The sequence below is a fragment of the Rasamsonia emersonii genome (genome assembly GCF_000968595.1).
Source record: "Rasamsonia emersonii CBS 393.64 chromosome Unknown ctg1118621760366, whole genome shotgun sequence".
Lineage (NCBI taxonomy): Eukaryota > Fungi > Ascomycota > Eurotiomycetes > Eurotiales > Trichocomaceae > Rasamsonia > Rasamsonia emersonii.
Genome location: NW_013563049.1, coordinates 1 through 26,957, shown reverse-complemented (window position 1 = coordinate 26,957; position 26,957 = coordinate 1). Strand labels below are relative to the sequence as shown.

Sequence of the window (26,957 nt, the reverse complement as noted above, 5' to 3'; positions counted from 1 at the left end):
CCTTTCCCAATTTCCCTTCTCTAATTTCACTCATTGAAGCTCTTCATGGCCTTCGAAATGGATCCGTCCGGAGGTGAATATCCAGTTCACCTTGCTGCTTCAACCGGACCTACCACATCAGACGAACCGGTTGCATCACAGGAATTACCGGTCCCAGATATCCTCCTTCCTCATACTGAGCCAGGACAACCGCCTATCCCTAATCCCAGCTTCCCACCTCCTCCACCTGCAAATATGCCCCTTAACATCGACGCCAAGCTGCTTGAAACAGTGAATGAGCGCAGGCTACAGGCTAAGGCAAAAGGGGCCCTTGCTAGAGCACGTCTGAGGCTCCAGCAACCGCAGAATTTTGCTCAGAGTACTCCTCGTGAAGAGCCTACTAACCCAGACGACGTGGACTGGGCTGCTGAAGAGAACGCGTTGGCAGACGAAGACTCGGGAAAGTAAGTCAAAAGCAAGCACTCTTCTCGAATATATTCTTACACGGCCACTAGCTTTGAAGCAGTGAAGACATGGTTTGAAGCCCTCAAAAAACCAACAATGGAGGAACGGGTTTTGTACGAGGCCGCGAAACGTGATGAAGACAGACGCCAGAAGAGACTTCTCAGCAGGGAACAATTTGAGCAAGAGCTCTCAAAATCAGCCAATCGACGAGCCTGACGATGATGATAATGACCTTTTTGTTCCTCAAGAAGATACAGCAGCAACTGCTCTCAAACGGCCTCATGGGCAGAGTGATCCAATTGATGAAGACACTGCCACGTCCGCAACTGGCCCTGTCGATTCCAACCCGTCTGCACCCAAGCGACGCCGGCGGCAGGCTAGAGTAACCGCCAAGGAGGATCGAAAAAGCATAGAAATCGGGTTGAACATCATGCTTTCCAGACGCAGGGTAACGAGCGGTAGGGGGATTGCTGACAAGTTGTCACAAATAAGAAATTCGGATCTACAAAGCCAAAGTCAGGCGGCTCTAAGCGACGACCAGGACCGAATGCCCAGAAGCTCGTGGCCCAGTTTCGGGCGTTCATGGAGGAACTGCGAAGCAGCGAAAATGAAGACCTGCAGCTGTTGGGGATGTGTTGCCCCGTGTGCAAATCAATCCCGATGGAGACGCATGTCAGCTCATGCATGCACCTTTTCTGCGAAGACTGTCTTCTGAGCCTGGCGGGGTCGACCGAAGATACCGAGGGGCGAACCGTCTGTCCTGTGTGTGACGTCCCAATTGAAGAAGTCGCACCGTGTGGTCCTGTTGAGAGAATTTTTCTGGATCCGATGCCCGAGGCAGAATCGCCGAATCAGAAAGGCGCGGCGGAGGGGAAGAACAAGAAGAAAGAGCAGCAGAAGAAGCACGCAAGAAGCCAGAAGAAGAAAGCCGCTCGCAACATTTTCAACTCTAATAACCACGATGAAGAAGATGACGGAGACGAGAGCAACGAGGCGGACGAGACGAAGGATTGGATGGCCATCGCAGGCCACCTGATGCCGAGCGCGAAAGTGACCAAAGTGCGCGAGATCATCCGCGAATGGCTGCACGAGGCGCCTGATACGAAGGTGGTGATTTTCACCCAGTTTCGTGTCATGGCCACCATCTTTGGCTCGATGTGCATACAAGAAGACTGGGGTTACACCTGCGTAAGTTGAGCAGCTCACTCTATCTGAATCATTAGGAATCAATTGGACTTGTGCTGACTGCATTTCAGCTCCTTGGAAGCATGTCCTTTACGAGCCGGGATGAGAGCATCCGCGACTTCCAGGAGAACGAAAATATCCGGGTGATGATCGCGTCTCTGAAAGCCGGCGGAATTGGTCTCGACCTCACGATGGCGAACAAATGCATTCTTTTGGAGCCGTGGTGGAACGAAGCGATTCAGCAGCAGGTATGTACTGCGCGCATAAGCTCAACGCCTCCTAATATCTCATTTCTTTTTTCTTTTCTAACCTCACAACCCACACCAGGCATTCTGCCGTCTTTCCCGCATCGGCCAGGAGCGGAACGTGGAAATTATCAAGCTCGTCGTCAAGGACACGATCGACGACTACATGCTAGAACTGCAGCAGAAGAAGACCCAAGAGATCGAAGGCGCCATTGGAGTGGAGGCTCTTTCGAACAGGTATTGTCACACTCTCTCCACTAGAATTTCCCTTTTTGTTTGTCTATTCAATTCACTTCATTTAACTAACAAACAATTAATTAATTACTAGGGATACCATCCCACATCTCCTCGAGTTGTTCGGCGAGGTGAGCGGGAACGAAAAGGATGGGTTTATCATTATTCCGGATAGGGAACATACTTAGAAAAAAAAAACCAAATAGACGGACGGGATTCTAGCAGATTCATTTGGGAATGATCCCATTTACATACGTACTAGATATCTACATTTCGGGAGTTTTCTAAACGCATATAAAATTCGCTTGCCGGGCTGGGAGGATATAGATGCCACTACATTATGACTCATGCCAATTCTTTCTTTCAAACTAGCTAGTTACATGATTCTGGAGAGGAAAAAAAAATCAATATCAAAGACAGCAACAATGAACAAGGAACTCGGTTAAATAAGTCATCATTGCTCATCACATCACCCATTACTCCGTACCGTACAGTACATATAATCACATCACATGCCCTTTTTTTTTGCCGTTCCCTACCTCCCTACCTAAAACTTTCTTGAGTCTTGACTATAAGTCTTTCAATATGATCAAAAGTCATTATTAACTCAGTGGAAGTTAATAGTTATTTTAATAATAATGTGAAAGGGTAAAAAAAAAAGATCAACATCACATCTCTTCGATGGCGCAGTTTGGGTGCAGAACATAGACGACGGATTGGCTCTGTCCTTGCTGTTGGCCATCCTCGTCCATGAGACCCTCGCCGCGGATTGGCATGAGGATGTTATCCTGTGGTTGTTAAGAGTGCGAGTCAGCTTTGCCTTTTTTTTTTCGTGACAGAGGTGACAGGATGGATGGATGGATGAATTACGAACCTTCACCATACGCTTCAACACCTTGACTGCGAGATCCCGCTCGCGCTCCAGGTCTTCTTCACTGTTCAGCTCTGACTCGATCTGCTCCAGGTACCATACCAGCAGCTCCTCTTGTTCCACGCCCTCGCCGGTCCGAGACTCATCCTCATTCACGCGTCTTACGAGGAGATTCAGAATCTTCATGTACTTGTCATAGGTGATCTTGGTCTTGGGTCGCGATTGTTGTTGCTGCTGCTGCTGGCCTGCACCGTCCTCGCCCTCGTCACGCATAGGACTATCGCCATCGCGATCACGAGCATCAGCCATTTCATCGTCTCCATCATCGCGCCTTCCGGCGGCCTCTTCCTCTTCGTCACCAACATCAACGTCGTCCTTCTCAACAGTGACGATGCTCTGACGGAGGAGATCGTACGCCTCTTGAACGAAGCTGGGAACGATCTCCTCGACACAGTTTGCCTTGGCGACAGCCTCCGACAGTCGGATAAGAGACTCCAGCTGTCGGACAGTAATTCGATAGGAGGAGCGGCCAATACCACCTTGAGCGTCGTTGGCCCTGAGCTCCTTGTATTTCTCTACCAGGAGGGCCTTCGCTTCCTCTGTGAACACAGGCTTGAAAGTCCGTGCGAATCGAATGTACCGCTGCAGTTGCTCGGTGCTGAGCTCTGGCTGAACGGCCTCGTCCCGGTTCATGTGGACATTAACAATGTGTTCCGCTAGGTTGCGGTCTACTGTTTCATTAGGCTCGTCCCTGATCACAAAGAACAAGTCAAATCGACTCATGATCGCTGGGCTGAGGTTGAGATTCGCCCGCAACGTCGCCTTGGGGTTGTATCGACCGCCAACTGGGTTGGCAGCAGCAAGGATGGAAGCGCGCGCATTGAGTGTGGTGTGGATGCCGGCCTTGGCAATCGAGATAGTCTGCTGTTCCATAGCTTCATGGATGGCGACCTGGTCGCTAATGTCCATCTTGTCGAACTCATCAATGGCGCAGATGCCTCCACCATTCTGCAGACTCGTGTCAGTGATGTCGTGTCATTCATAAGGGGGGCATAAGATCTCCAACTTACAGCCAACATCAGGGCACCAGCTTCAATGGTGAACTCGCCAGTTTCCGCATCCTTCACCACGGAAGCAGTCAGACCGGCAGCAGACGACGCCTTTCCGCTAGTGTAAACCGCTCGTGGGTGGAGAGAGCAAATGTACTTCAAAAACTGGCTCTTGCTCGTGGATGGATCACCCACTATGCAGATGTTGATATCGCCACGCAGCTGCATGCCCTCCTGCTCAGTGTTCTTACTCACTCCACCAATCAACTGCAACAGAAGACCCTTCTTTATTTGTCGGTGCCCATAGATCATAGGCGCAATCGAATCCACCAGGCGAGAGTAAATATATTCCGAGTGAACGAGTTTCTTCAAGTCTTGGACCTCAGACGGAGTCATGGTCTGAAGCAGCGTCTCCTGTGCCTTTTCGTCGTCCTCCAAAGGCTGATCAATTTGATTCAAAGAGGCCACTATATTGTGCGACTGGCCGCTCAATTGCTGGTTTGTTGGCTGACCGGGGGTGGTCAAGTCAGGTGTGACCATACAAGCAAGAAATGCTAACCGATAGGTGAGATCCCTGACTCCCAGGGATTTGAGGCCTGTAACACCTCCGCCACCCACATCTCCACCCCGGAAGGCACCATTGTCACGACTCGCCTCAGGTCGTACCCCAGGCAGACCGAGCTGACTGACATCTGGAACCACAATGAGGGTCCCGGTGAAAATGCATTTCTCACCTGCCTTCGCTCTGTCAACCATCTCCCCCCGGACAATGATATCCATTGTGCGCGGCATGCTTCCCGTAGGGATTTCGTGGGACGATTCTTGCAGCTTCACTTTCTGCCAGTCGACAAATGTGCTCTTCCCGATGTCGAGACGCCAACCCGTCCTGTTACCGCAAGTAGGGTTTGGACACTGAGATGGCTCGGTATACTTGAAGGTCTGCTCAACGTTGGCAACCGGAGCCTTGCATGCCTCACAGATGAACGTTCCCAGAGAAAGCTCAGGCGGATTTCCGATGTCCTGGTCACCGTGCCCGAGACGGAGAGCAGCTTGCCGATGTGAGAGGTTCGCAATTGCCGTAACCTGGAAACCAACGGGAGGTTGTAAAATGCCAACGCGAACACTTTGTCTGTCTGCTGGTGCCTCGTCCTGCCTCGAATCGACTTGGCCAACTCTGGATTATCGGACACACTCGCATTGGCCGCCATGACCGAAGAGCTCGGCTGGGAGGAGTTGCTGCTAGCCTGACGGTGAGAGGCAAAGTATTCGGGTTCATACTTGGCGATGAGGTTGTGCAATGCTCGGATCAAGAAAGGGTGGAATCGGTAATACTGATTGGCGATGGCGTCCGCCAGGATCTGGTTATCTGCAGAACTCAGGTGGTTGAAATCCACGTACAGCGTGGAGAGGTTGAATTTCACCATCCCATGAATCTGTGCTATGTAGTACTTGTCGCTGAGGATCTGCGAGGAGGAAGGAGGCGGCGGAGCTGACGACGTAGGCTCCTCCACGTACGTCTCGAGAAAGTCCTCAAAGGCCTGCTGGACCTTCTCTCCGGCCAGGTCGACGACTGGCGGGGGCGCTGAGGCGTATGGATTCCGAAGACGATTCACGGCACCGTTAGGGCCGACGACCTCGTCATCGGGGAAGCCCTGGACGTCGCTCATGGGGCCATTGGTCTCGGAGGTGAGCTGCGGCCGGGAGCTCGACGGTTGATCCGATCGAGGCCATTGTCGTTCACGGCCACCTGCACTGGCGCTCGATCCCAGTTCGGACTGGAGGACAGCGTCGAAAAGAGAAGACATGGTGGGCGCGGGGCCGGGAACAAGCCACGGGGGGCTGTGGTCGTGTTCGCTCAGGAGCGTTGCCTGCAGATGGGTGGGAGGCAGGCGTTTCTTTTCTTCTTCCTTCTTCCTTCTATCCTGTTTTCCTGTAGAAAATGAGGACGGCTGGTGGCAGCGAGCGGTGTGCAGTTGATACAGCAAAATCCGCAACTTCCCTTTGCAGTGCTCGCTGGCTGCGACGCGACCAGGACGCGCGACGCGTCGGAGAAACGTAGGGCCGGCGTTCACGCGTTAAGTGGTTTGGGTGCACTGCACTTGCCTGATCGGGCAACCCGGAGATCGTCCGGGCCGGCATGACTGGCTGCTGCCGAGTTCCCGGAGGGCAGTGGCCCGTGCAGCAGCAGCCCTCCGCCGCGGCCAACTGGCGGCCGTCTTGGCTGTTGGCTCGTCTGACAATGCCATTTGCGGTAAACGGTCGAGTCGCGGCAGGTCGAGCGCATCCTCCAAGGGAGCATCCTGCGGCGCGCCGACTGGCTGGCAGTGGCTGCTGGCTGCTGCCCAGACGCATCGTGCGCCGGGATTTGGCGCGGATGCCCAGAGTCCGGGGACGACGGCCAATGGGCGTGCCCCTCCTCACGCGCTTATGCTGCGCTTATGCTGCGCTCTGCGGACCAGACACCGCAGCGGGTCTGTGTTGCTCAGATCTACCGTTAGTTTAGGAGGCTCGATTCCTGCGTTTATATATCGGTTTTAACGGCGCGGAGGCCCGCAGCAATGATTGCTTGCATCGTCCTCCTGAGTCCTGGCATACCAATTTGTCCCTGGGACCCTGTCAGATGACGGCTGGCCCTGCTGTCGTCTAGGGTGCTTGGGCCAGATGCCTCGCGGGGTTTGGATGGCCATCGGTGCTGACATTGTCGAGGGACCAAGGGCCTCTTCGCATACTGGAGAAACGCCAAGTATTTGAACATGGTCATCAGCTCGGAAAATTCCTCCTCAAGTCTACACGCACACCGACCGTCCATGATGGAGGCGTCGATTCTGCCTCCCGCGCCTGCGCCTTCGACCAAAGGTCTGTTTGCATCATCATCATCATCATCATCATTCTCCATAGAAGGAAAAAGAGGGCAGCATGCTTACTTTGCGGACACAGAAGGCCCCAATGATGGACTCATGGCTACGAAACAGTCCAAATCCAGAAAGCGCTCTGCAGTCTCCACAGGACCCGTCCAGACTCAGGAGTTTTTCTTTGTCGATTCAGCTTCGTCGACGAGGGAAAAACGCGCCCATGTGATGCGACATCATATTCAGACAAAACGGAGGCAGCATATGCTGGCCAACCATGCAGATCGACAGCTCAGTCGAGGTCCTCGGTACCTTCCTTGGCGTAAAAAGTCCGACGCAGATGCTCAGGCTGCTGGCGAGGTGTCTTCCACGAGACACATGAGTCCCCAGGACGATAGTTCGGTATGATCTCAGCATTCCCGCCATCTTTATTTTCTTTTTGTATTTCCCTCCCTTTTTTATGATGTTGATAATTTTTACCCTCCCCCTCGTTTTACTGTCGCATAATTTTGATAAATGACGGTGTCTTGAATTGAATCCCGTTTATGGAACTAACTTGTTACATCGGAGTTTCAGGGAAGTGATGCGTCGACATCAGCTTCTCGACCGGAGACTGTGGACTCTCGTCACTCCCTAGTTCCCATTCCAGGACCAGTGACGATGCTGAGCGCCTCAAGAAAGGACCCTTTTGAAACGCTTCCAGTTCAACTTGGTCCCCAGGAATATGAATTAGCAGATTACTGGACATCCCGATTGAGCTATTGGTCGGGTCCGAATACCTACATGAAAACCAGGGCCTTTCAGGCGGCAATGCGCCATGTCACTACCTTTCAGGCCATGATCCTTGGCTATTGCGCTAGGTGGAAAGCACAGCTGTATGACATTCGTGACGACGCTTTGGTTTCGTTCTACACCGCGCAAGCGGAGCAAGCTGTGAACAATCCAAAGCAGGACGGCGCCAGGCTCGACGAAGATAGCTTGGCGCTGGCTTTGACCGGCTTGACGTTACAGGAAGAGCGCTTTGGCAGCAAGCAAAAAGCCGATGACTATGCACAGAGAGCTGTTCAGCTCGTGCGACCACGGACAGGATCGAACCGTTTGATCGAAACCGTACTGCTCTACATCCTGTACAACATGACCCCACGGCCGCCGAAAATCACTGAAGATGCCGCGCGATGGCTCGTCACTTTTCTGCGCAGCGCGGAAAAGTTGATGGCAGAACACAACACCACACATTTCCTCTCGCTTGTTCCTCAGCGCGCGACTGCATTTCAATTTGGGAGTCCACTGTACACACTGCTTTCGAGTGGACCCCACCCTACCCCGGTTCCTAGTGACAAGCATCGTTATGTTATAAACAAGAATACCCCGACGATGGAATGGTCTCGTACCGCGTCTCTAATTTACATCACGACGGCCCTTTGGGATTATCAAGAGACACCCAGCAAAACCGCGCGCTTCCTGGACCATTTGGCTAAGGTGGTTGAGCAGCACGACCTCCATCGCCACCCCGCCTGTGAATCCTTTGTATGGTTGCTATTGGAGGAAGGTTATGAAGCGGACATGCGGGTGCCCGAACGGGCCTGGTCCACGCGCGAGCTCTTGGCGATGCATAAGATGCTGCCCGGGGACCTGCAGTTTCGCTTCAGTGAGATCCTCCTGGCATACTTGATGCTTACTCCACCAATCAGTGGGGTGGCGTCTTTTGAACGAGATTTATATGCAGCCATAACCTGAAAAATTACGGTCTTGGCATCCCTTGTTAGGAAATCTCCAACGACCAAATTCCTCCAACTGCTGAGATTCTTGGCAGCCAAAATCACCAGTCTCCGGCCTTGCAAGGCGCCTGATCCGCAGTCGGTGACCGACATATTGCCGTCGACATGCGGTTGGGAGCGAAATGAAGATGAGATGGACAGCACCAATCCGGCGTTATGGGCTCTGCTGTTGCTGCTGCAGTGCGCCACAACCCTCCTCCAATTTTAGAAATCTTTTGTTTTTATTTCCTTCTTGTTCTTCTTTTTTTTTCCGGGCCGGGTGTACTGAGGAAAAGTCAAGAATCGCCGTGTTCCAAGAACTCGGTTCAGCAGGTGGATTCAACTGACAACAACGCTCTTGGGAAATAAACCAACCAACCACTAAAGACCCTTGTATGCAGATGCTGCAAGTGCCATCACCTGACATGGGGGATGACAGCTCGGGATCTGAACATTTCTGGAATGTTGCGGCCCCTGCGTTGAACCAATGCATGACTGGATGGACTTGATTAGGTCATCATCTGGGAGCGGTGGCATGTTAAAATTCAGGGTTGCTGTGGTGGTTTGCTTAAGTGTTCACAATCCAGAGCGTTTAGCAGAACTTACTTGGTATATTAGACGCCAAGTAAGAAGTTGTCGAGCCTCTCCGCGTCACAGTGAAAAAAGAGAGCCGTTGGAAGGATGGCCGCTTATATGTATGTATATGTACAGTACATTACTTGCTTATTGACAAGATTGGGCTTTGGAATCTTGATATAGTTAGACCGTACACGTGTAACATTGTCTTGGTTGTCCTTAAGTAGGCTGTAGCACGTTGACAATGGTGGATGTAACACCTCCAAAAAGCCCTTGCCAACGCTACTGATTTAGTAGTCATCGAGGCCGCATAGAGTATGGAGTATGCAGAAATAAATTCTCGGTGTCTGTCCACCGAATCATGGGGAATGCAGAACACGAGAGACGTCCGGGGGAATTTGGGGCGCACTTAGTACTCCGTAGATGTCGTGGCAAAATGGCAAGCACGCTGCACGCGTGACCAAAGAAAGATGGTTGGAAGACGCACCTAGCGGCCCCAACGTACCTAAAACCAAAGCTTCGCCTGGGGCCTTGCTTCGTACTCCGTACGGAGTACTATTACGCCGTATCATCACTGCTGCTGATCGCGTCAGCACCATATCGGGGCCTGCCAATCATGCCCGATCTGTCCTCGAACTAAGCTTCGTTCCCCCACATGCATGTCCTACCGCGATCTTGAAGACACGATCTCTAGTTCGCAAATCGCAATACTCCGTTCGGCCGCAAGGGAGATGGCGGTGGAGCGAATCCGCTGGTCGAGCAGCACTAACCAGGTCGCCGTATGACTATCGACTGCGCTATCTTAGGTACCTACCTAAGCTATTACCACCTACCTTGGTCCATGGGCCTCAGAGCGAATTCGCCACCAAAGAAACAAAGGGGGTAAAAAAGAGGAGCAAGAAAATAATATTCAAGGCGAGAACATCAAGAACGCTATCACGTTTATTCTCCTATAAACACGTCCTAAGCCCTCTACAGAGTACGGAGTACAATCCAGACAAGTTGTTAACACTTGCATGTGCACGATAGTTCGTTCCAGTGGAGACTAGGGACTGCTAAGTTGGCCGATGCAGAGTCGATCCCACGCCCAGGGGAATTGGCCTCGATGGAATTTGGAATTATTGGGAAACCGTCCGCATGCGGAATGGGCAAGTGTGGCGAGTGAGCAGCGTGTCTCGAGCCCGGTGGCTGGTGCGGCTTGGCTTGACTCCATGTGACCGCCTGCTGTGGCTTTCGGGGTCTCCGATCACCAGGGAAATGGCAGCAAGAATCCTTCCCCTTCCCAATAATGCAGGAGCTGACAACAATCACTGCTACCTAGAGCCTTGGAAGATCATTAGAGACTTTAGCGAGTTGCACCGCGCCAGCGCCACATGTGGCGGTGCAGAGGTTTTAGCGAGCGCAGCATCCACGGTCTGGAAGCTCAATTGTCCACCAACTATATTCCTGCCAGCCAATAAGGTGGAACTTCCACCGCGGGATGACGACTCCAACGAGGATGAATGGGTGTTGGATGAGTAGTCTGTCGGTGAGTGCTGCAGAGTGCCGGTGGTTTGGACCGACGGATCTCTTGGCCCTGGTTGGGCTGGCCCGCTAAGATCTTCTGTTGCAGCAAGGTTTGGCCCGATATGGTCTCGAGCCCTAGCCTCGATGATGATGATGTCGACACCCACCCCTGCCTTGAATTGTCGATGCCCAGCTGTCGATTCATGAAGAGGAGATATAATATAATTGTTCATCGATTACACAATGGACCCCGCTATCATGGCGTCGGACAGTGCGCCATACATGTATGTCAGCTGGGCTGTCCTGGACGCGTGTGGCTTGCGAACGAGTCTCGGCATCCCAAACATACTTTGCTTGGCCGACAGGATCGACAACAACCTTAGCTTCAATTCTAGCAATCTAGCCACTAAAACTGCCCGGGGGAACGAGCCGTGTCCATTCTTGAGATATCTCCACGGCCCCTCCCATTCTTAATTGTCTTCAGCAGGCGTCTTTTGCTCGCCTGTATTTTTCCTCGCCATCCCACATCGCTCAATTCTTCTCTGCTGGCCCCCTGTATCGGCCAGTTCAGCAACTGAGGGCTATTTCCTCCAAAGACTCTGCCGGAGAAGGAGACTCAGTGCTGGGAATCCCGCCATTTTCTTCTATCCGGCATTGCGTGAGAGTGCGTGAAAATCTGTCGCGCACGATGGCGCTGGCGAAGAATGGCCTTCGGGGCCTCAAGATGATCGTGGCTCGAGACGATGTAGGTACTAAATTTTTTACACATTTGGCTTGCGATTCATTCATCCATTGCCATTGCGAGATTGCGCTGGCTTCAAATGAGGGAGAAAAAAAAGGAAACATCGCAAGACAAAAGAAGGCAGACAAGATGATTTAATACAGAAAATTGGGATGCAATTTGCTGACTTCGAGTTCTCCTCTTTTAGAGTAACCCGCAAGATGCCCCGAACTCCGCGTCGGGCCTTGTCTCGACATTGGTTCCCTCCATTATTGTTGCTGCAGCCATGATCCTGGCTTTTATCATCCTCCGTCGCAGGGAGCGCAGGCAATACATGCCCCGAACGTACATGGGGAGTCTACGACCAACTGAGCGCACCCCAGAGTCACCCACGGGCCTCTTCAACTGGATTCGAGCAATGTATAAGTTGCCAGATACTTATGTGCTGCAGCACCACTCTCTCGACGCGTACTTGCTCCTCCGCTACCTCAAGGTGATTACCGTCATGTGCTTTGTTGGCTGTCTGATCACCTGGCCAGTTTTGTTCCCCGTCAATGCCACGGGTGGTGCAGGTCTCAAGCAGCTTGACATTCTGACCATTTCCAACAACCTGCACTTTTCTCGATACTTTGCACATGCATTCATCGCGTGGATCTTTATTGGTTAGTGAAATGACTTTTTGCTTGTGCTCTCTAAGAAAGATCTGTTTTGCTTCGTACTGTGCTAACTAGCATGGCTGCAGGCTTCATTTTCTTCCTCATCACCAGGGAAAGCATCTACTACATCAATCTTCGCCAGGCGTATGCCTTGTCTCCAGCCTATGCCAACCGCATGTCCTCGCGGACGGTTCTCTTCACGGCCGTGTCGAAAGAGTACCTGAATGAAAGCAAGATTCGTCGCCTCTTTGGTAACGACAAAGTCAAGAACGTCTGGATGGCCACCGACACGAGCAAGCTCGAAGAGAAGGTCCAAGAGAGAGAGGATGCGGCGATGAAGCTGGAAGGTGCCGAAATTGAGCTGATTAAAAAGGCCAATGGCGCTCGTCTCAAGGCTTTGAAGAAGAATGACGAAGAGGCTCGCCAGCAGGACACCACCGCTGCCGATGATGAATCTGGTTCGGTCGCGGCGCGTTGGATAAAACCCAAGGACCGTCCTACCCATCGGTTGAAATTCCTCATTGGAAAAAAGGTCGACACCATCAACTGGGCCAGGGCCGAAATCGAGCGTCTGACGCCCGAGATCGAAGAACTGCAAGCCAAGCACCGTGCTGGAGACGCCAAGCTGGTTTCCTCCGTCTTTGTGGAATTCTACAGCCAGTACGAGGCGCAGGCCGCCTACCAAGCGGGTATGTCGTGTTTCTCCCACATCATCGACTGCCTCTGCAGGCTCCCTTATAGCTAACCTTCTTGCAGTTACCCACAACCTTCCCCTTCACATGAGCCCCCGTTATATTGGCATCGATCCGACTCAGGTCATCTGGTCCAACCTTCGCATTATGTGGTGGGAACGGGTCGTGCGCCACTTTGCGACAATCGCTTTCGTTGTGGCTCTCATTGTTTTCTGGGCTATTCCCACCTCTGTTGTCGGTGCCATTTCCAACATCAACTATCTCACCCATATAGTCCCATTCCTTAACTTCATTAACAACATGCCACCGGTGATTCTGGGTGTCATCACGGGCTTACTTCCCTCGGTTCTGATGTCTGTGCTGATGGCACTCGTGCCGATCGTCATGCGGTGTAAGTGGAAATGTTTATCCTTTTCTCTTTTCTCCTCATTGACTGACCACTTTGGGGCAGTGATGGCGAAATGGGGCGGAGCGCCTACCATGGCCGCAGTGGAGTTGTGGACACAGAATGCCTACTTCGGCTTCCAGGTGGTCCAGGTCTTCATCGTGGTGACTCTTACTTCGGCAGCATCAAGTGTTGTGCGGTCTATCATCGATAACCCCCAGTCAGCAGCATTAATGCTGGCGCAACATCTTCCCAAGGCCTCCAACTTCTACATCTCCTACATCATCTTGCAAGGCTTGACCTTCACCTCTGGTGCTCTTCTTCAAATCACTGGCCTGATTTTGGGAAAGATCCTGGGCATGATTCTGGACAACTCTCCACGGAAGATGTATAACCGCTGGTCGTCTCTTGCTGACTTGGGCTGGGGAACCGTCTTGCCGCCCATGTCGTTGCTGGCTGTGATTGCGATCACCTACGCGTGTATCGCACCTCTGGTTCTCGGGTTTGCCACCATTGGTCTGTATCTGTTCTATTTCGCCTTCCGCTACAACCTCCTCTACGTGTCCAACTCCCAGATCGACACGCAGGGCCAGATCTACCCTCGTGCGCTCCAGCACCTTACAGTAGGATGTTACCTTTCGATTCTCTGCCTCATCGGTCTGTTCGCCATTGGATCGGGTGCTGAGCGGATCGCTCTGGGACCACTGATCCTGATGGTGATATTCCTGGTCTTTGTTGTTTTGTATCACGTGTCGCTGAACCGCGCCCTCGAGCCTCTCATCAAGTATATTCCCAAGAACTTGGAGAGCGAGGAGGAGGCACTGCTCAGCCAGACACGCACCAAGCTCAGTCACGCCACTACCGATGAATCCAACACCCTTGTCCAGGGCAGCTCCACGAGAAACGAGCCGTCAAAGGACGAGGTCGACACTGCGGAGAAAGGTCTGCCAGCACCGACGGTCCTGCCAGCTGTGCCGGAGAAGAAGCCCAACCTATTCGCGAAATTCTTCCGCCCGGACAAGTACACCGACTACGCGACTCTGCGCCGTCTCGTCTATTCCGAAGCGGAAGCGCCCACGTATCCGCCCGAGGTGGAACGCGACGCCTACTTCCACCCAGCGATCAGGGCCCAGTTGCCGCTGCTCTGGATTCCTCGCGACGAGGGCGGCGTGAGCAAGCAGGAAGTGGCGCACAGCTCGCGCGTCATCCCGATCACGGACGAGGACGCCTGGCTGGACGAGAAGAACAAACTCCACTGGAACGAGGAGAACGGTCGGCCGCCGATCTACGAGGAGAAGATCTACTACTGATAAAGCAGTCGAGTCTTGGACGAGATTTACGCACAGAAAAACTTTCTATATATACACGTCACATGATCTGGTTGACTTTAATAATGCCTATGCTTTGTTTATTATAACCGTTATACTTGGAACGAATTGGGTATAATAATGATGATGATGGGGAGAGAGAAATAATCTGATACCCATATTTATTTACTACTTGGTCAGTGAAGTTCATCATCTACGAACTTTACGGCTCACTAATATTTGGTTTGGTTTTCTTACGATCCATCTACTCAATCAACTGCGATGGTGATGGAATCTATCATGATATGTATTTTGTTTTCAACTAATTAATTCGATATGCAGTTCCTCACTTTATCTATCAAAATAATCTATCTATCCAGCTAGCTAGCTTAGGTAGCTATCTACCATTTCTGATCGATCGATCGATTGATCGATCACCAACGTTGAATGAGAATAAATCGAAGTTAAATCGAATTCGTTCATTAGTTTGATAATGTAATAATAATAAGTATACGAATGTATGTATGTATGTATATGTGGCCATGAAAATTCCTTTTTATTTTTATTTTTTTAAAAAAAGGTCACTCTCAAAGAGCTTTTTGTTATGTTATGTTAGGAAGACTTCTTTTGATTGGTTGGTTGGTCGGGTCAGCCCTAAAAGTAATAAAAGCCCTACTTAAATTTTATCAATTTACCCGATAAAGTAACTAAGTTGATCAAATGATCAAATGATCAAACCAATTCAATCACAATCATGGGTTGAGGTCAACCCTAGTGTACACTGCCTATATGTAATGGCATTTCAGCATCAATAACGTAGCTAGCTAAGTGGCTAGCTAATTAGAGTAATTTTTTTTAAAAAAAAACTTGAAAGAGAACTGAGCAGGTCTGGACTGGACTGGGCAGGACTGGATAGGGTAGGACAATTAGATCAAATCGAATCAAATCGAATAATAGAATTTTCAAATGCAAAAAAAGAACATGTACATCATTGAACTAGTTGATTGGACATACATGCTCATTAATGTGTTGTTAAGTACATACATCATAAGTCTGTCTGTTCGTCAGTCGTTACTGTCCTCGAAATTTTTTTTTGCCTTTCACTTTTTTTTTTAAATTTTTGGTGCGTCTCTTTATTTCTGGAAATGCTATCATTGAAAAATTGAGAATGAATAAGTTCGTATTCCTACCCTCGTCTCTTTTTTTTCCTCTTCAACCTTCACTAGTACCCTACTTCATCAACTTCCAACGTCAACTTACCCTACCTGTACGGATGCACTTCCTTTCCCTGGACAATTCTTGCCGAGACGTCTCATACATGCTCAGTAAAAGTCGTCCTCAGCGCGGGTGACTCTGCATAGGGACTCCGCGACCGTATGTGTAGCGACTGCGATAGCCACGATTTCTTCCACGATATGGATAGTTATCGCGATTGCTGCCGCCATGGTCATTGTCATCGTGGCTGTCACTGCGATAGGTACCTCGATAGCCGTGGCCACTGTGGCCGCGACGCCGACCACCCCGAGTACCATTGTTGGCGTTGCGACCGTATATGCGGATACTATGAGTTGGAGTGTCGACACCGGTGTCAGTGCCAGAACCAGTATCGTTGTCATTATTGTTGTCGCTTTCACCAACTCTCCCACCTGCATTGTCCAGTGGAAGTGACACGGCCGGGCGAACAAGTCCTCCTCCCCCAGCAGATTGGAACGGCGGAGGGGATGATGAGTTATTCGCATGAGGCTGCGGGCCTGCGACTGCAAGCTCTCCTCCATTATTATGCCCAAGGTCGGGAGCACGTTGACGAGCAGAGAACACGCGATTGGGCTGTTCTTGTCCCTGCTGCTGTTCTTCACTGCCATCTCGTTCAAGGACTTCCCGGTCGTCATCGTCGCGATGAAGAAGATGATTGCGAGGACTCTGCTGCTGAGAATCACGATGTTGGTTAGGGCTACCAAAGTCCAACGGCCCGGGAACTCGCAGCTCTCTTAACGGAAAAGCGCTTCGGGGATCGAACGCCAAGGGCGACTCGCTAGATGAACGGGGGCTGGTACGAACCCTGGTCTCTGCAGCGGGACGAGTAGTGTTATCGCGTGTGGTCTGTTCCTCTCCCTCTTCGTTAGCGTCTCTTTCAACCATGTTCTCTTTCTCGTCGTCGCTGGAGGAAGACGACGAGTGCCGGGTGGTGCCCAGTCCTGCCGGTTCTGAGTTTGGATTCCCCGGCTTGGGATCTTCGTAGATCTTAAATTGGGCAATTCGATTGCGACGTCTTCGACCAACTCTCGGCGGTTGCCATCCGTGATGGTCTTCAAGCAGAGAAGTAGAAATTTCGACACCCCAAGAACCACTTGACGGGGGCCTCGCCCTTGCCGGTGGAGTAGCAATGGGGCTCGGCGGCGATGAAGAGGGCAATGGAGCTGGCATTGGCAGCTGTTCCAGGAACCGTTCAGCATTTTCACGAGCCACCTCATCAGACGTTGGGCAGTCTAGATCAACTTGGGCTTCAGACTTGACCCTCTTTGGTGGGGGCGGCATCAGTTGGAAACCGTCATCAACATCTGCAGTCTCTTCGATCATCAGTGTACGGCGTTGGCCTGTTCCCTCGGCATTGTCACGACAAGGCTCTTTGTTTGTCGTCTGCGGTTCTTCACGCTCGTTTGAAGAAGCAGTTGGCGCCATGGGAGCTTCCGATTGACTAGATCCAGCAGCCTATAAAATACATCTATTAGCAGGATGTCTTTGACCACAGTGTACGCAGATATGCAATTGTATTTCCCTACATGATGTTCAATGTCTAGGCAGAGCTGCAGGTCTGCTTCCTCCATGATGGTATGAGGTCGAAAGGCGAGATGCCACAGCTGTCAGCATCGAACACGTCAGCATATCTGTCTGCAAACCAAGTCTGCCAAGCGAGATAACGTAGTATCCAAAAGAGCTTATATCAAAATAACTTGCTTTCATGAGCCAGTTGACTATCATGGTCAGGGAATCGCAATTTGGATCGCTTCTCCTGTAGTCTGTCAGCTTCGAGTCGTATGGAGACGGCCATTGCGGGATAATCCAGGACGACTGTGGTAAAAGACTTGGTTGACAACCGGGATAGTCACTTACTGTCAAATTTATCCTGTACAACGTCTTGCTGGAGTTTTGGTTGCGCTCTTCCTCCTGACTTCCTCCAGATGAAGCCTTGAACAAGAACTCGTGTTTGGGACGTACCTCTTATGTTGTCGTTCCGACCTGTGCGTACGATTTTCTGAAAAGAGCAAGATGTCTGCACGATGTCGCTGTAGCGGCAGAGAGATCAAGAACAGGATAAGTGATGGAGACGGCATTCACGGCGCCAAGAGAGAAAGGATGGCAGCACGCTGAGATAAGGAGATAGACTGCGGCGATCGATAGGAAAAGGGAAGCACTTGCCTGAAATGGGACAGCAATAGAATCGCTGATACAGTTGATTGTCTTTGGTTGATAGGAGTGAAGATGTTCTCGACCAGAAGAGGGAAGGACTGGGCGGTATCAGGTGAGTCAAGGAACTCACTCAAGTGGGCTGAGTCACTGGTAGGGACAACGTCACCACCGCAGGGGTATATGTGGATTCACAGGGCTGGTTCCCAGCTGCTCTGGTCGTGAATTTCAGAATATGTGAGGCTCCTTAGAACAGCCTGCATAGTAGCAGCTCAGAAGCATCCATCGCACCTGACACAGCACGACAAAACTTGCAAACATCTGCCATTCAACCACCAGAAAACTGGAAGATATGTGACTGAGTAAAATGCTTCATCTCGCTCTCGATTAAGGACTGAATTGGTAAACAGATTCTATACCAGCGTGTAGCTAGGATAGCAACACGGAAATAGATGCAGAAGAATGGATTGACATATATCCAAAAACAAAATCAGCACAAGCCTGACAGTCTCGTTTCGCTGACTGATTTAAAGAGAAAATACCTGGTCTATACCAAGGGCTTTCTACTATATAGTCTTTATTATCAACTTCTCTGGTCTCTCCCACATATATTCCAGGTAATTAGGTTGTATAGCAATCTAGCTGTACGTCGTAGTCGACATCTTCTGCCTGCAACCCCCAAATAATAAGAAGCTCGCATACACTATGGGAAACTTGCGTAGATGGCAATACAGGACAGCAAAACATGTTATAGAATCTAGTGTCCCTCAAAGGGTATAGTAGATGGAGATCGTGTGAATGCTTGGCATCAGATAAATGTTCCCATGTCGCGCGAGAAAACTCAGCGCAATAAAAAGCAAGATTTATTTCAGAAGAAGGGGTATAACTGCAGGATATATATCTATCTCAGGTGACGAGGAAGGGGATAAGAAAGCAATTACCAGATTTAGTGAAAGGAAATCTGGTCAATATAGCGATCAAATATTGATGTTCAGAGAAGTTTTTAACAGTAATTAGGTACCTAGGCAGTTGATATCTATTTATTCCTTGGTATCGATGCCCAGGAGACTTCTATCAGCTCAGCTATAGGCTATAGCAAGAACAGCTTTACCTACCTATGCACATGGTACTTCTCAATCCAGCTGGACGACAGCACATGATGATGTCGATCTATCAGTACTAAGCTTGGACCTCCATATCGCCATTGTCATCGTTTCTAAGCATACTGTGTCTTGTCTTCGAAGCGCTGCAGGAGATCTATCTTTTCGAGAAAAAAAAAAGAGAGAATAACGAAATTCCAGTACGGTTCACGTGCTTTTAAGATGAAGATGTGCGTTCGATTTGGAATTCTCCTCGTGTTTGTTTGGAGGGGGTATCGAGATAAATGCGTCCGTCCATTTGCCAAGGTTTGGGTTTGTTCGGGACGAGACCGTTCGGCCAAACAACACTCTGAGCGTGCAGATTGCTATTTTTCCGACTTTGGAGAATAATGGCAAGTTGGAATGAAGTCTGGTTTAGATTTATCTGGATCCATGTAAGTTTTTTTTTCTTTCTTTTTCGTTCAAAATGATGATCCCACCCTACTCAGCTTCTAAGTATGAAATGAAAATAATATGTAATCGCCAGTCTTGGCACGTGTTACATCTTAAGACCTGCATTTATAAGAATTTTATAGAAAACTCCGCGTTAAGGAGAAATCTTTAAGTAATGCACTAATAGTATCAAGAGAAGAAAGAGATGACGACAATTTAACGTAGCTTTTTTTGTTCTCCCAATTAAACCAATCCACATGGTTGGTTGCCGGACAAATACAAGTACTGAGCAACTACGTCACTATATATATATAGACTTAAATGAAGTAGTTTAAATTTAGTTGACTACTAAACAAGCAGAACGAAGGAAAAAATACTTGTATGCATCGAATAATAAGAGTAATCGCCTAAGTCCAGGTATACCGTACGGAACTTCTCTTTCTCCCAAGACGACTAAGAAATGAAAAGGACTCGAACTTCAATACAAGCGTCCAGGGTTAACTTAGGCATTTCACAAAGACCAAGTCGAACAAATGCGTGTCTGTAAGCATGTATCTGTACTATACATACAGGCAACAACAACGACAGCAATTCAATTTAATTACTTCGTTAGTATCAATAAATAAACAATAACAACACCCATCTACTCCTTGCCTATGTATTATTAACTACACGTACATACCTGCCAACCCTTCCAAGACTGTTCCAGGGTAATATCACCCGAAAAGGAATGGAGAGGCTTCCACGGAGAATACCTGATTGGACCGCCCCCATCTGGACGTAACAGGTCATGCAGACGCCACGATCTGAGGTCATTTTTTACGGAGTATTATTATTGTTGCCCAGACTGCAGGCACGCAGGCAGACGGAGGGAGTTCGAGAATTTTTTTTCTTGAAAAGTACGAAGCTCCGTACTACTGTGTATTAGACAACTGTCGCTCTCTGTTTGATCTGTTGCTGTAATTCCTGAATCAATCGCTTGCACTATAAGGCCTCATGAATTCATTTGTACAGAGGAGGCTGCATTTATTTTGATTCATCAATGTCGTTTCTTTCTTTCTTTTTTTTTAAAAAAATAGATACTGTGCGTGTGCAGTATGGAAAAAATTATTTTTACCACTAGAACAGATCTTTAACCATAGGCTAAGAATGAGTTTCTCCCATGGCAAAGATATTTAATTCATTATTCCTTTTTTTATAAGAGTAAGGACACTGGAAATAATAAGAGTGATGATGATACGGAGTAACAGTAATATTATTAATATCAGACCGTGATCGAGAAACAAGATTGTCCTTATCTCATTTAGAATTCAGACTAATTAATTAATGAATCATGATCAATCATCAGACTGAAAAGAGCAAAAAAAAATACTCCGTAGATCAGCTATAATAAAGAATATTAAATGCCTCTTACTCCGTAATCGATCACGCTGTCAATACGGAGTACTCTGTAACTATTAAAATAATCCTGCCGTGTACAAAAAATACAAACTAACAATTAAAAAAAATCATCAAAATTCGTAATTTGCTGTTCTCAAGTGGGGAAAAAAATCGGGTCCTCGTGCGGAGATCATACCCGCCACGTAAACCGACCGACCAACCAGCGCGCATGATCGGCGGGTTCCCAAATATCAGACCTGTGCTAGTACTTGAGACTTAACACTTACCAACGGAGAACGGAGTACCTACGGAAGAACTGCCCCGTTTGCCGTCTCATTTATTACTACTTATTTAGAATAAATAATTAGGTAGGCTCCGCAAAAGGGTGTTCGTTGTCATGTTGAGCTCATTATTACTTTTTATTTAAGGCAGCTCTATTATTACTCGCTCTCGTGTCTCGCCGAAGCTATCATGTAATCAATCAATCAGTCTGGCAGGACTTATTACCCTTTCAGGATGATAGATAGAGAGCATATAGAATTTTTTTTTTACAGTTACAAAGCTTTGAATTCAAGACAACCTGTGCGGAGTATACGAGGATGAAGCTGGTGGCTCTGCAATAAGACTCTCCTTCAAAGAGTGCCCCTCACAGATTTTTACCAAGACATCAGCTACCCGATTAGGAAATGCAAGATCAACTCCATCGCTCGAATTCACTATTATATTCACTCTTTTGCCTTGTATTCTTTGATCATTTGTACGATTCTTATTGGTGGATAAAAGTGTTTTTTTACCAGTCTGGTTCCACGTTCCAGGCTCCAACCACGGACCCTGACTAGGAAAATTCCAATTTATTCACTGTATCTGCCTAAGTGAATATCGTCTCCAAGTTTTCTTTTCTTTTCTTTTCTCTTTTCTATTCTATTCCTTTTTTCCTCCTCTTACTCATCTGCTGTTTGCCACAGAGTTGGTCTTTCGCGACAAGGTTGATATCATGTATGATCCTCGCGTTGCTTGCAGAGTTCCCAGACCTCCGTCGGATCACACGAGGACGCCATCCTGACGCAGACACGGAGCACCACCCTGCCGGCAAATTGTACAGTACACGCGGACGCCTCTGATGCAGTCACAGCGGCATCCAACTCAAGCCCGCGAAGTCATCCACACAGTGGGCCCGCTTTGCCGTTCCAAGATTCTGAAGAGATATCTGATCGCTGTGACGGAACTCCTGATCTGACTTCTTTAATTAAAGCCTTCTTCTTATTGCACAGGTTGATGCCGATGAAATTTTTCCTCGTGTTCGGAACATTCGATTACAGCTATCTACGATATCTCAAGGGAAATAGCACCGAAATCGAAGAGCTTTTCTTGTGATGGAGGAATATGGCCCCTACTATTAATATAACAAATTCCGACGAGATCAGAAGAAAGGTTGCTGAAGAGATGCCAGCTCGCCGTAGGCGCATTGAATGGCCGACGATGGACAATGATATCCGTATCTTTCTTGACGAAAACAAGGCCCCTCCTCCTCAAACAAACATATCTCCAAAAACAAAGAACGTGATTGATGGCGGGATATCTAAATGTGATACCCGTCAAGGTTTGGTGGTGCCGGATTTGGCGGTCGTCTATGATCAACTTTACGTGAACTATCCAAATTGGCGCAACATCTTACGGAACCTGGACTGGCGTGCTCGCCGCCAGTCGGCAATCTGGGACGTCTTTGAGTTGCTTCTGGACAGAGGGCTTCTTCACCCGAAATGCTTATGTGTCCCCGTGGACTTGACGAGTACCCCAAGGGATACCGGCATTTTGACGATGCTCCTTGGATGCTTTTCTTTCATTACACGAGATAGTGATCTCATCTTTGAGGGTGGGATTTCTCTCCAGCATGCCGACTGGCTAGAGGATGTTAAGTGGTAGGTGTTCTTCTCCATACATATATCAGTTAGACGCTAATCGGACTGGCAATAGGCTCGCAACCATGATTGTACGATGCGGGGTTGAGTTGGACAAGCTCATTGAGACGATCCACACCAGTGGTTTCCTTGGCGAGTGCGACATGGAGGAATTAGCCAGCTTCAAAGCGGAACATCCGAACTTGGTCGTGACGCAGAACATGCGGGAGCGCGAGGGCACACTTGGGCAAGACGGGAGTGTCGACCCAGTCAAGAATCACTTTTGGTTTCTGGCTGCCGCATGGACTGAACGGGGAGGACGAGGAGATGTTCGTCTCGAAGCTTCGCGGATGCAAGAATCGGTTCAACGCGATCGAGGAAGCTTTTTGCGAGATGGAGGGCATTCCTCGGGAGAAGGTCTGGCTGGATTTCGTAGATTTCTAAAATGCTGCTTGATACAAATAAACTCGATCGACTGTATTGAACCGCGAAAACAGAATAGAAGAAGAATTGGCTTGTGCACGCATGCATTACAAGACTATATATATTTACGCTAATGCTCCAGTCATAACTGGACAAACCTGGGATAGACAGGTACCTAGTAGGTACCTAAGGTATCTGTTGTGCTAGCCTAGGTTAGAAAGGTTGGAAATAAATCATCATGGGTCACGGGTGTGATCAGGCCGGAAAGGCCACGAAAATCGACACAAAAAAAAAAGCCAGGCTCTCCACGCCATTTCCGCCGTCACCTCGAGTTACTCTGTACTCTGTACATACAGTACTCCGCAGTATTAAAGGCATTAATTCTTGCGGTCGCTGCTACTCGCGTAATGGAACACCGGATTGGACGAAAATAATAAACTGTCACCTGCATGCTGCATGCTGGCGAACAGTGACTGGTGGGCACAACTGCAATACTGCATCCGCCGACCGCCGCGCCCCACCAATGGCGATGCACAGTGCAGCCGGCATTAATTAATGACAACCTGAGCCTGGCCGATTATTATCCTGGGGCTCTTTTCTTGGTCACTGGTCACTGTCAGTCTGGCTTGTTACACGCATGCCCATACGGAGTAATACTCCGTACTCAGGCCTTGGGCAGGCTGAGTCCTAACAAGCTGGCAGGCTAAGTATCAGCCTTAGGCCTCTAGCCTTAAAAGGCAGTAGGTGAGAAGTCAGTGAATTTTTTTCCAGTCTTGCGGAGTATATATATATATATATATATATATATGTCAGCTGCATTACAGAGACCGGTATGAGACTACGAGTACATACTCCGTAGTATATATTATTCACATTGAGTAGGACTCTTTCCAAAATCAGATAATTATCGAAAATAATAGCTTTAATAATACCTCTGACTCGGTGCTGTCATAGCCTATAGGTGATGGTGACTGGTCACCTGCCAGGCGCAACAACCCCTCTCACTGACTGACTGACGTGTCCGTCAAAAGAAAATCAGCGCAAGATGATGCCGGATCTGTACTCGTAAATACGGAGGTACGGAGTACATGTATGTAGATACATCGGGCTGTAGCCTGTGGACCGAGCAGAGACGGCGACGGGCGACCTGCAAACAGGGAACGAATGGGGCGAACGAACGATCGAACGTCGCTAGGACCGTGGCAAGGTGCAGAACTAAGCAGAGGTACTCTGTACTTACAGTTACTGTACGGAGTACCTGTACATGTACATACTCGTCTCCATTCGGAGCGTCACTGCCAAAGGGAGTAATTATAACACTGCCGAATGGAGCGGCCGGTCGATGGAAGTATTCATCCGAGTCAACACCGCCAAGTCAAGCGAAATGACCAAGAAGTCAGTGACTCAGTCTGGGACGGGGCCAGCGCCTCCAGCGGTGTGCGCCGGCGCCGTTAGTGCCCGCGCGGAACGCCTTCCACCCGTTCTTGGTCTCGCTCCGGCTGCTGACTCAGTCGCCTGGGCCGACTCGAACTGGAAACAATGCTGGAAATAATGGCAGCGGGCAGACTGGGACGGTGACCGGTCTGCTGCCTGCTCGTCTGTCTGTCTGCATAAGTACAACCCCAACGGTTGAGGCTGGATGGGACTAATATCATAGATTAGGTAGATTAAAATTATTGGATCAGGGGAGCAGGACATTCATTACGGAGTACTCCTGATGAATCCGTAGAGTACTCCGTACGGAGTAAGCTAGTTACTCCGTAATGTCACGGCCTGCAGGCCTGCCTGGGGGCCTCCCAAAATTGGGAATTCAAGCATTGTTCCATGCTGAGTCGCTGGATACAATACTCGATCTGGACATCTGCTCCGGCAGGCTGGAAGCTACGCTCCTAGGTAATCAGGTAAATCGACAACAACCTACTTACCTACCTTGGGTGCCCACTGCCGCATTCTCCTACGGAGTAAATCTAATTTCTAAACTCTCAGGCCAGCCCCAGCGCCACCTCCGCGGCCATGATCCATCAGGACAACACGTGCATGATCATTATTATTAGTATACAGTACGAACGCTGGATCCCTCACTTACTCTACCGCATGCCAAGCCTGTTGTTTGCTGCAGCGCACAGAGAAATAATAATCTCGACTAATCAAGAGTAGTGACATGTGAAATTGGAATTCATCATCGGATTGAGCAGACTAGCTAACAAAATCCCAACTGAAGGATATATAGAATCCCAAAAACGTCAAAAAAATAAAAAAATAAAAAAAAATAGAAAAAATCAGTTAACGCCACCTATCCGGACTCCTCGCTTTCCCATGTTCGATGCAGTGTTCGTAGAACGGGGCACGTCATTACCCCAAGCTTTTCTCTCCAAATAGGAGAAACCTCAAATCAACAAAAAAAAGACTGGCTAACAATGCGACGGCGCTGTAGTAAATCACTAAAGGAAAGAAATGCCAAGAGATCCACCGACTGGTGCACTATATGCTCAATCATGAGTCCAACAATGAACGAAAAGACATGCAGAGGCCCTCTCCACAAATCTGGTCAAAAATGCACGCTAAAAACCGACGAGAGAGAGGATATCAAATAATAACAATAAAAAGAGACGGCCGTGGCGGTGACGGACATACTCGTACCGTCGACATGATGAAGATCTCAGGAAAGGTGTTTAGGCTCGGAATCGGCTGGCACGGAATGCGGTAATGTCGATCGAGACCGATGAATCGGACGCTGCATCGTCGACTTCGATGGCGGCCACTCCTGGCTCGGGGGGTTTGCCGTTCTCCGTCACATCGACGGGTTTGTCAGGGTCGACTTTGGCTGGTGGCTCTTCAGTCTTGGCCTGTTTCTGTTCCTGCTCCCGCTCCTTCTCCTTTTCTCGCTCCTGCGCTTCTTCCTGTTCCTTTTCCGCCCGGAGACGGGCAGCCTCGCTGTTGGCTACCTCCAGCAAGAGGTTGAATTTCTCCTTGACGCCTTCCAGCTCGGTTGAGCAGTCTCCGCAACGGAGAAACTGGTGAGCGGCGGTCTCGCAGAGACTCTGGGCCAACTCCAACTGCTTGTCCGCATAATCAAAGGAGCTCTCTTTCTGCTGCATGGTCCGAGTCGATCTTCCACTCAAGGGGGAGCCATTCATGGGCGTGAAGCCCTGCTTGGACTCTCTGGATGTCAGCCTGGCCGACAACATGTCCACGCCAGACTTGCGCATCATTTGAGACATCTTGCCCTTCCGAATGCTGTTTCTTGCCAACCCGATGTCCCGCACAACCTGCTCCAACTCCTTCTGGGTATGCCCGTCGTAGTGGATCACAACATTATGGCGCATGCGCACGGGCTGGGCTGCCTCAGCAGAATGGTGCGAGGCAGCGTCATCCGCGCCCTTCTTCTGTCGACTCCTGGCCGGCAGATCGCTCTTGTTGGCCTCCACAGACCCTTGGTTCTCCTTCTGGCTGGAGGCCAGCACTCCTGCGGCCTTGAGCTCGGACGTCGGTCGAATGGAGTGGACTGAACTGTTCTTCCGTCGGCGTTGTGGTCGGACATGGGCGACTTTCTTGTACTCCTCGGAGAACTCGGCGTGCATCTTGGCCGTGTGCACGGCTAGCTCAGAGACGCGCGTAATCCACGACGGCACATTGTCGCTTATATAAGTGAAGCATTGTAGCGCATCCATTGATTGCAACGCCATGGCTCTTTCTCTTCCAACACGGGCCGTTCACGGCGGAAAACGTCGAGGATCGAAGAAAATCCAAGAATCCCTCTGTCCCCCTTTCCAAACTCTGCAGAAACAAGTCAATGCGAGGAATAGTTCACCACGGAGGTGGGAGAATCGACTTGGCGAGCC

General features: G+C 49.6%; 7 protein-coding genes across 7 annotated transcripts; 4 read left to right on the top strand and 3 right to left on the bottom strand.

Moving 5' to 3' along the window:
* Positions 1-57: 57 nt before the first annotated feature.
* On the top strand, positions 58-2,452 carry T310_6133 (uncharacterized protein; the record flags this gene model as incomplete). Its single annotated transcript, XM_013471028.1, has 7 exons — positions 58-443; positions 511-892; positions 961-1,632; positions 1,701-1,877; positions 1,957-2,111; positions 2,203-2,239; positions 2,315-2,452. 7 exons carry the CDS (start codon positions 58-60, stop codon positions 2,450-2,452), a joined length of 1,947 nt encoding a protein of 648 aa, XP_013326482.1.
* A 324-nt stretch (positions 2,453-2,776) lies between these two features.
* On the bottom strand, positions 2,777-6,380 carry T310_6132 (DNA replication licensing factor Mcm6; the record flags this gene model as incomplete). The annotated part of the gene is made up of 5 exons (XM_013471027.1): positions 2,777-2,896; positions 2,983-3,987; positions 4,050-5,191; positions 5,221-5,977; positions 6,009-6,380. 5 exons carry the CDS (start codon positions 6,378-6,380, stop codon positions 2,777-2,779), a joined length of 3,396 nt encoding a protein of 1,131 aa, XP_013326481.1.
* Positions 6,381-6,838: 458 nt separating this feature from the next.
* On the top strand, positions 6,839-8,614 carry T310_6131 (uncharacterized protein; the record flags this gene model as incomplete). Its single annotated transcript, XM_013471026.1, has 2 exons — positions 6,839-7,279; positions 7,454-8,614. The coding sequence occupies 2 exons, from the start codon at positions 6,839-6,841 to the stop codon at positions 8,612-8,614; spliced, it is 1,602 nt and encodes a 533-aa protein (XP_013326480.1).
* A 3,328-nt stretch (positions 8,615-11,942) lies between these two features.
* Positions 11,943-14,480, top strand: T310_6130 (DUF221 domain protein; the record flags this gene model as incomplete). Its single annotated transcript, XM_013471025.1, has 4 exons — positions 11,943-12,099; positions 12,180-12,782; positions 12,850-13,176; positions 13,237-14,480. 4 exons carry the CDS (start codon positions 11,943-11,945, stop codon positions 14,478-14,480), a joined length of 2,331 nt encoding a protein of 776 aa, XP_013326479.1.
* Positions 14,481-15,815: 1,335 nt separating this feature from the next.
* T310_6129 (uncharacterized protein) lies at positions 15,816-17,302 on the bottom strand (the record flags this gene model as incomplete). The annotated part of the gene is made up of 2 exons (XM_013471024.1): positions 15,816-17,186; positions 17,258-17,302. The coding sequence occupies 2 exons, from the start codon at positions 17,300-17,302 to the stop codon at positions 15,816-15,818; spliced, it is 1,416 nt and encodes a 471-aa protein (XP_013326478.1).
* Positions 17,303-22,177: 4,875 nt separating this feature from the next.
* T310_6128 (uncharacterized protein) lies at positions 22,178-23,249 on the top strand (the record flags this gene model as incomplete). The annotated part of the gene is made up of 2 exons (XM_013471023.1): positions 22,178-22,713; positions 22,769-23,249. The coding sequence occupies 2 exons, from the start codon at positions 22,178-22,180 to the stop codon at positions 23,247-23,249; spliced, it is 1,017 nt and encodes a 338-aa protein (XP_013326477.1).
* A 2,538-nt stretch (positions 23,250-25,787) lies between these two features.
* T310_6127 (uncharacterized protein) lies at positions 25,788-26,696 on the bottom strand (the record flags this gene model as incomplete). Its single annotated transcript, XM_013471022.1, has 1 exon — positions 25,788-26,696. The coding sequence occupies one exon, from the start codon at positions 26,694-26,696 to the stop codon at positions 25,788-25,790; it is 909 nt and encodes a 302-aa protein (XP_013326476.1).
* Positions 26,697-26,957: the final 261 nt, after the last annotated feature.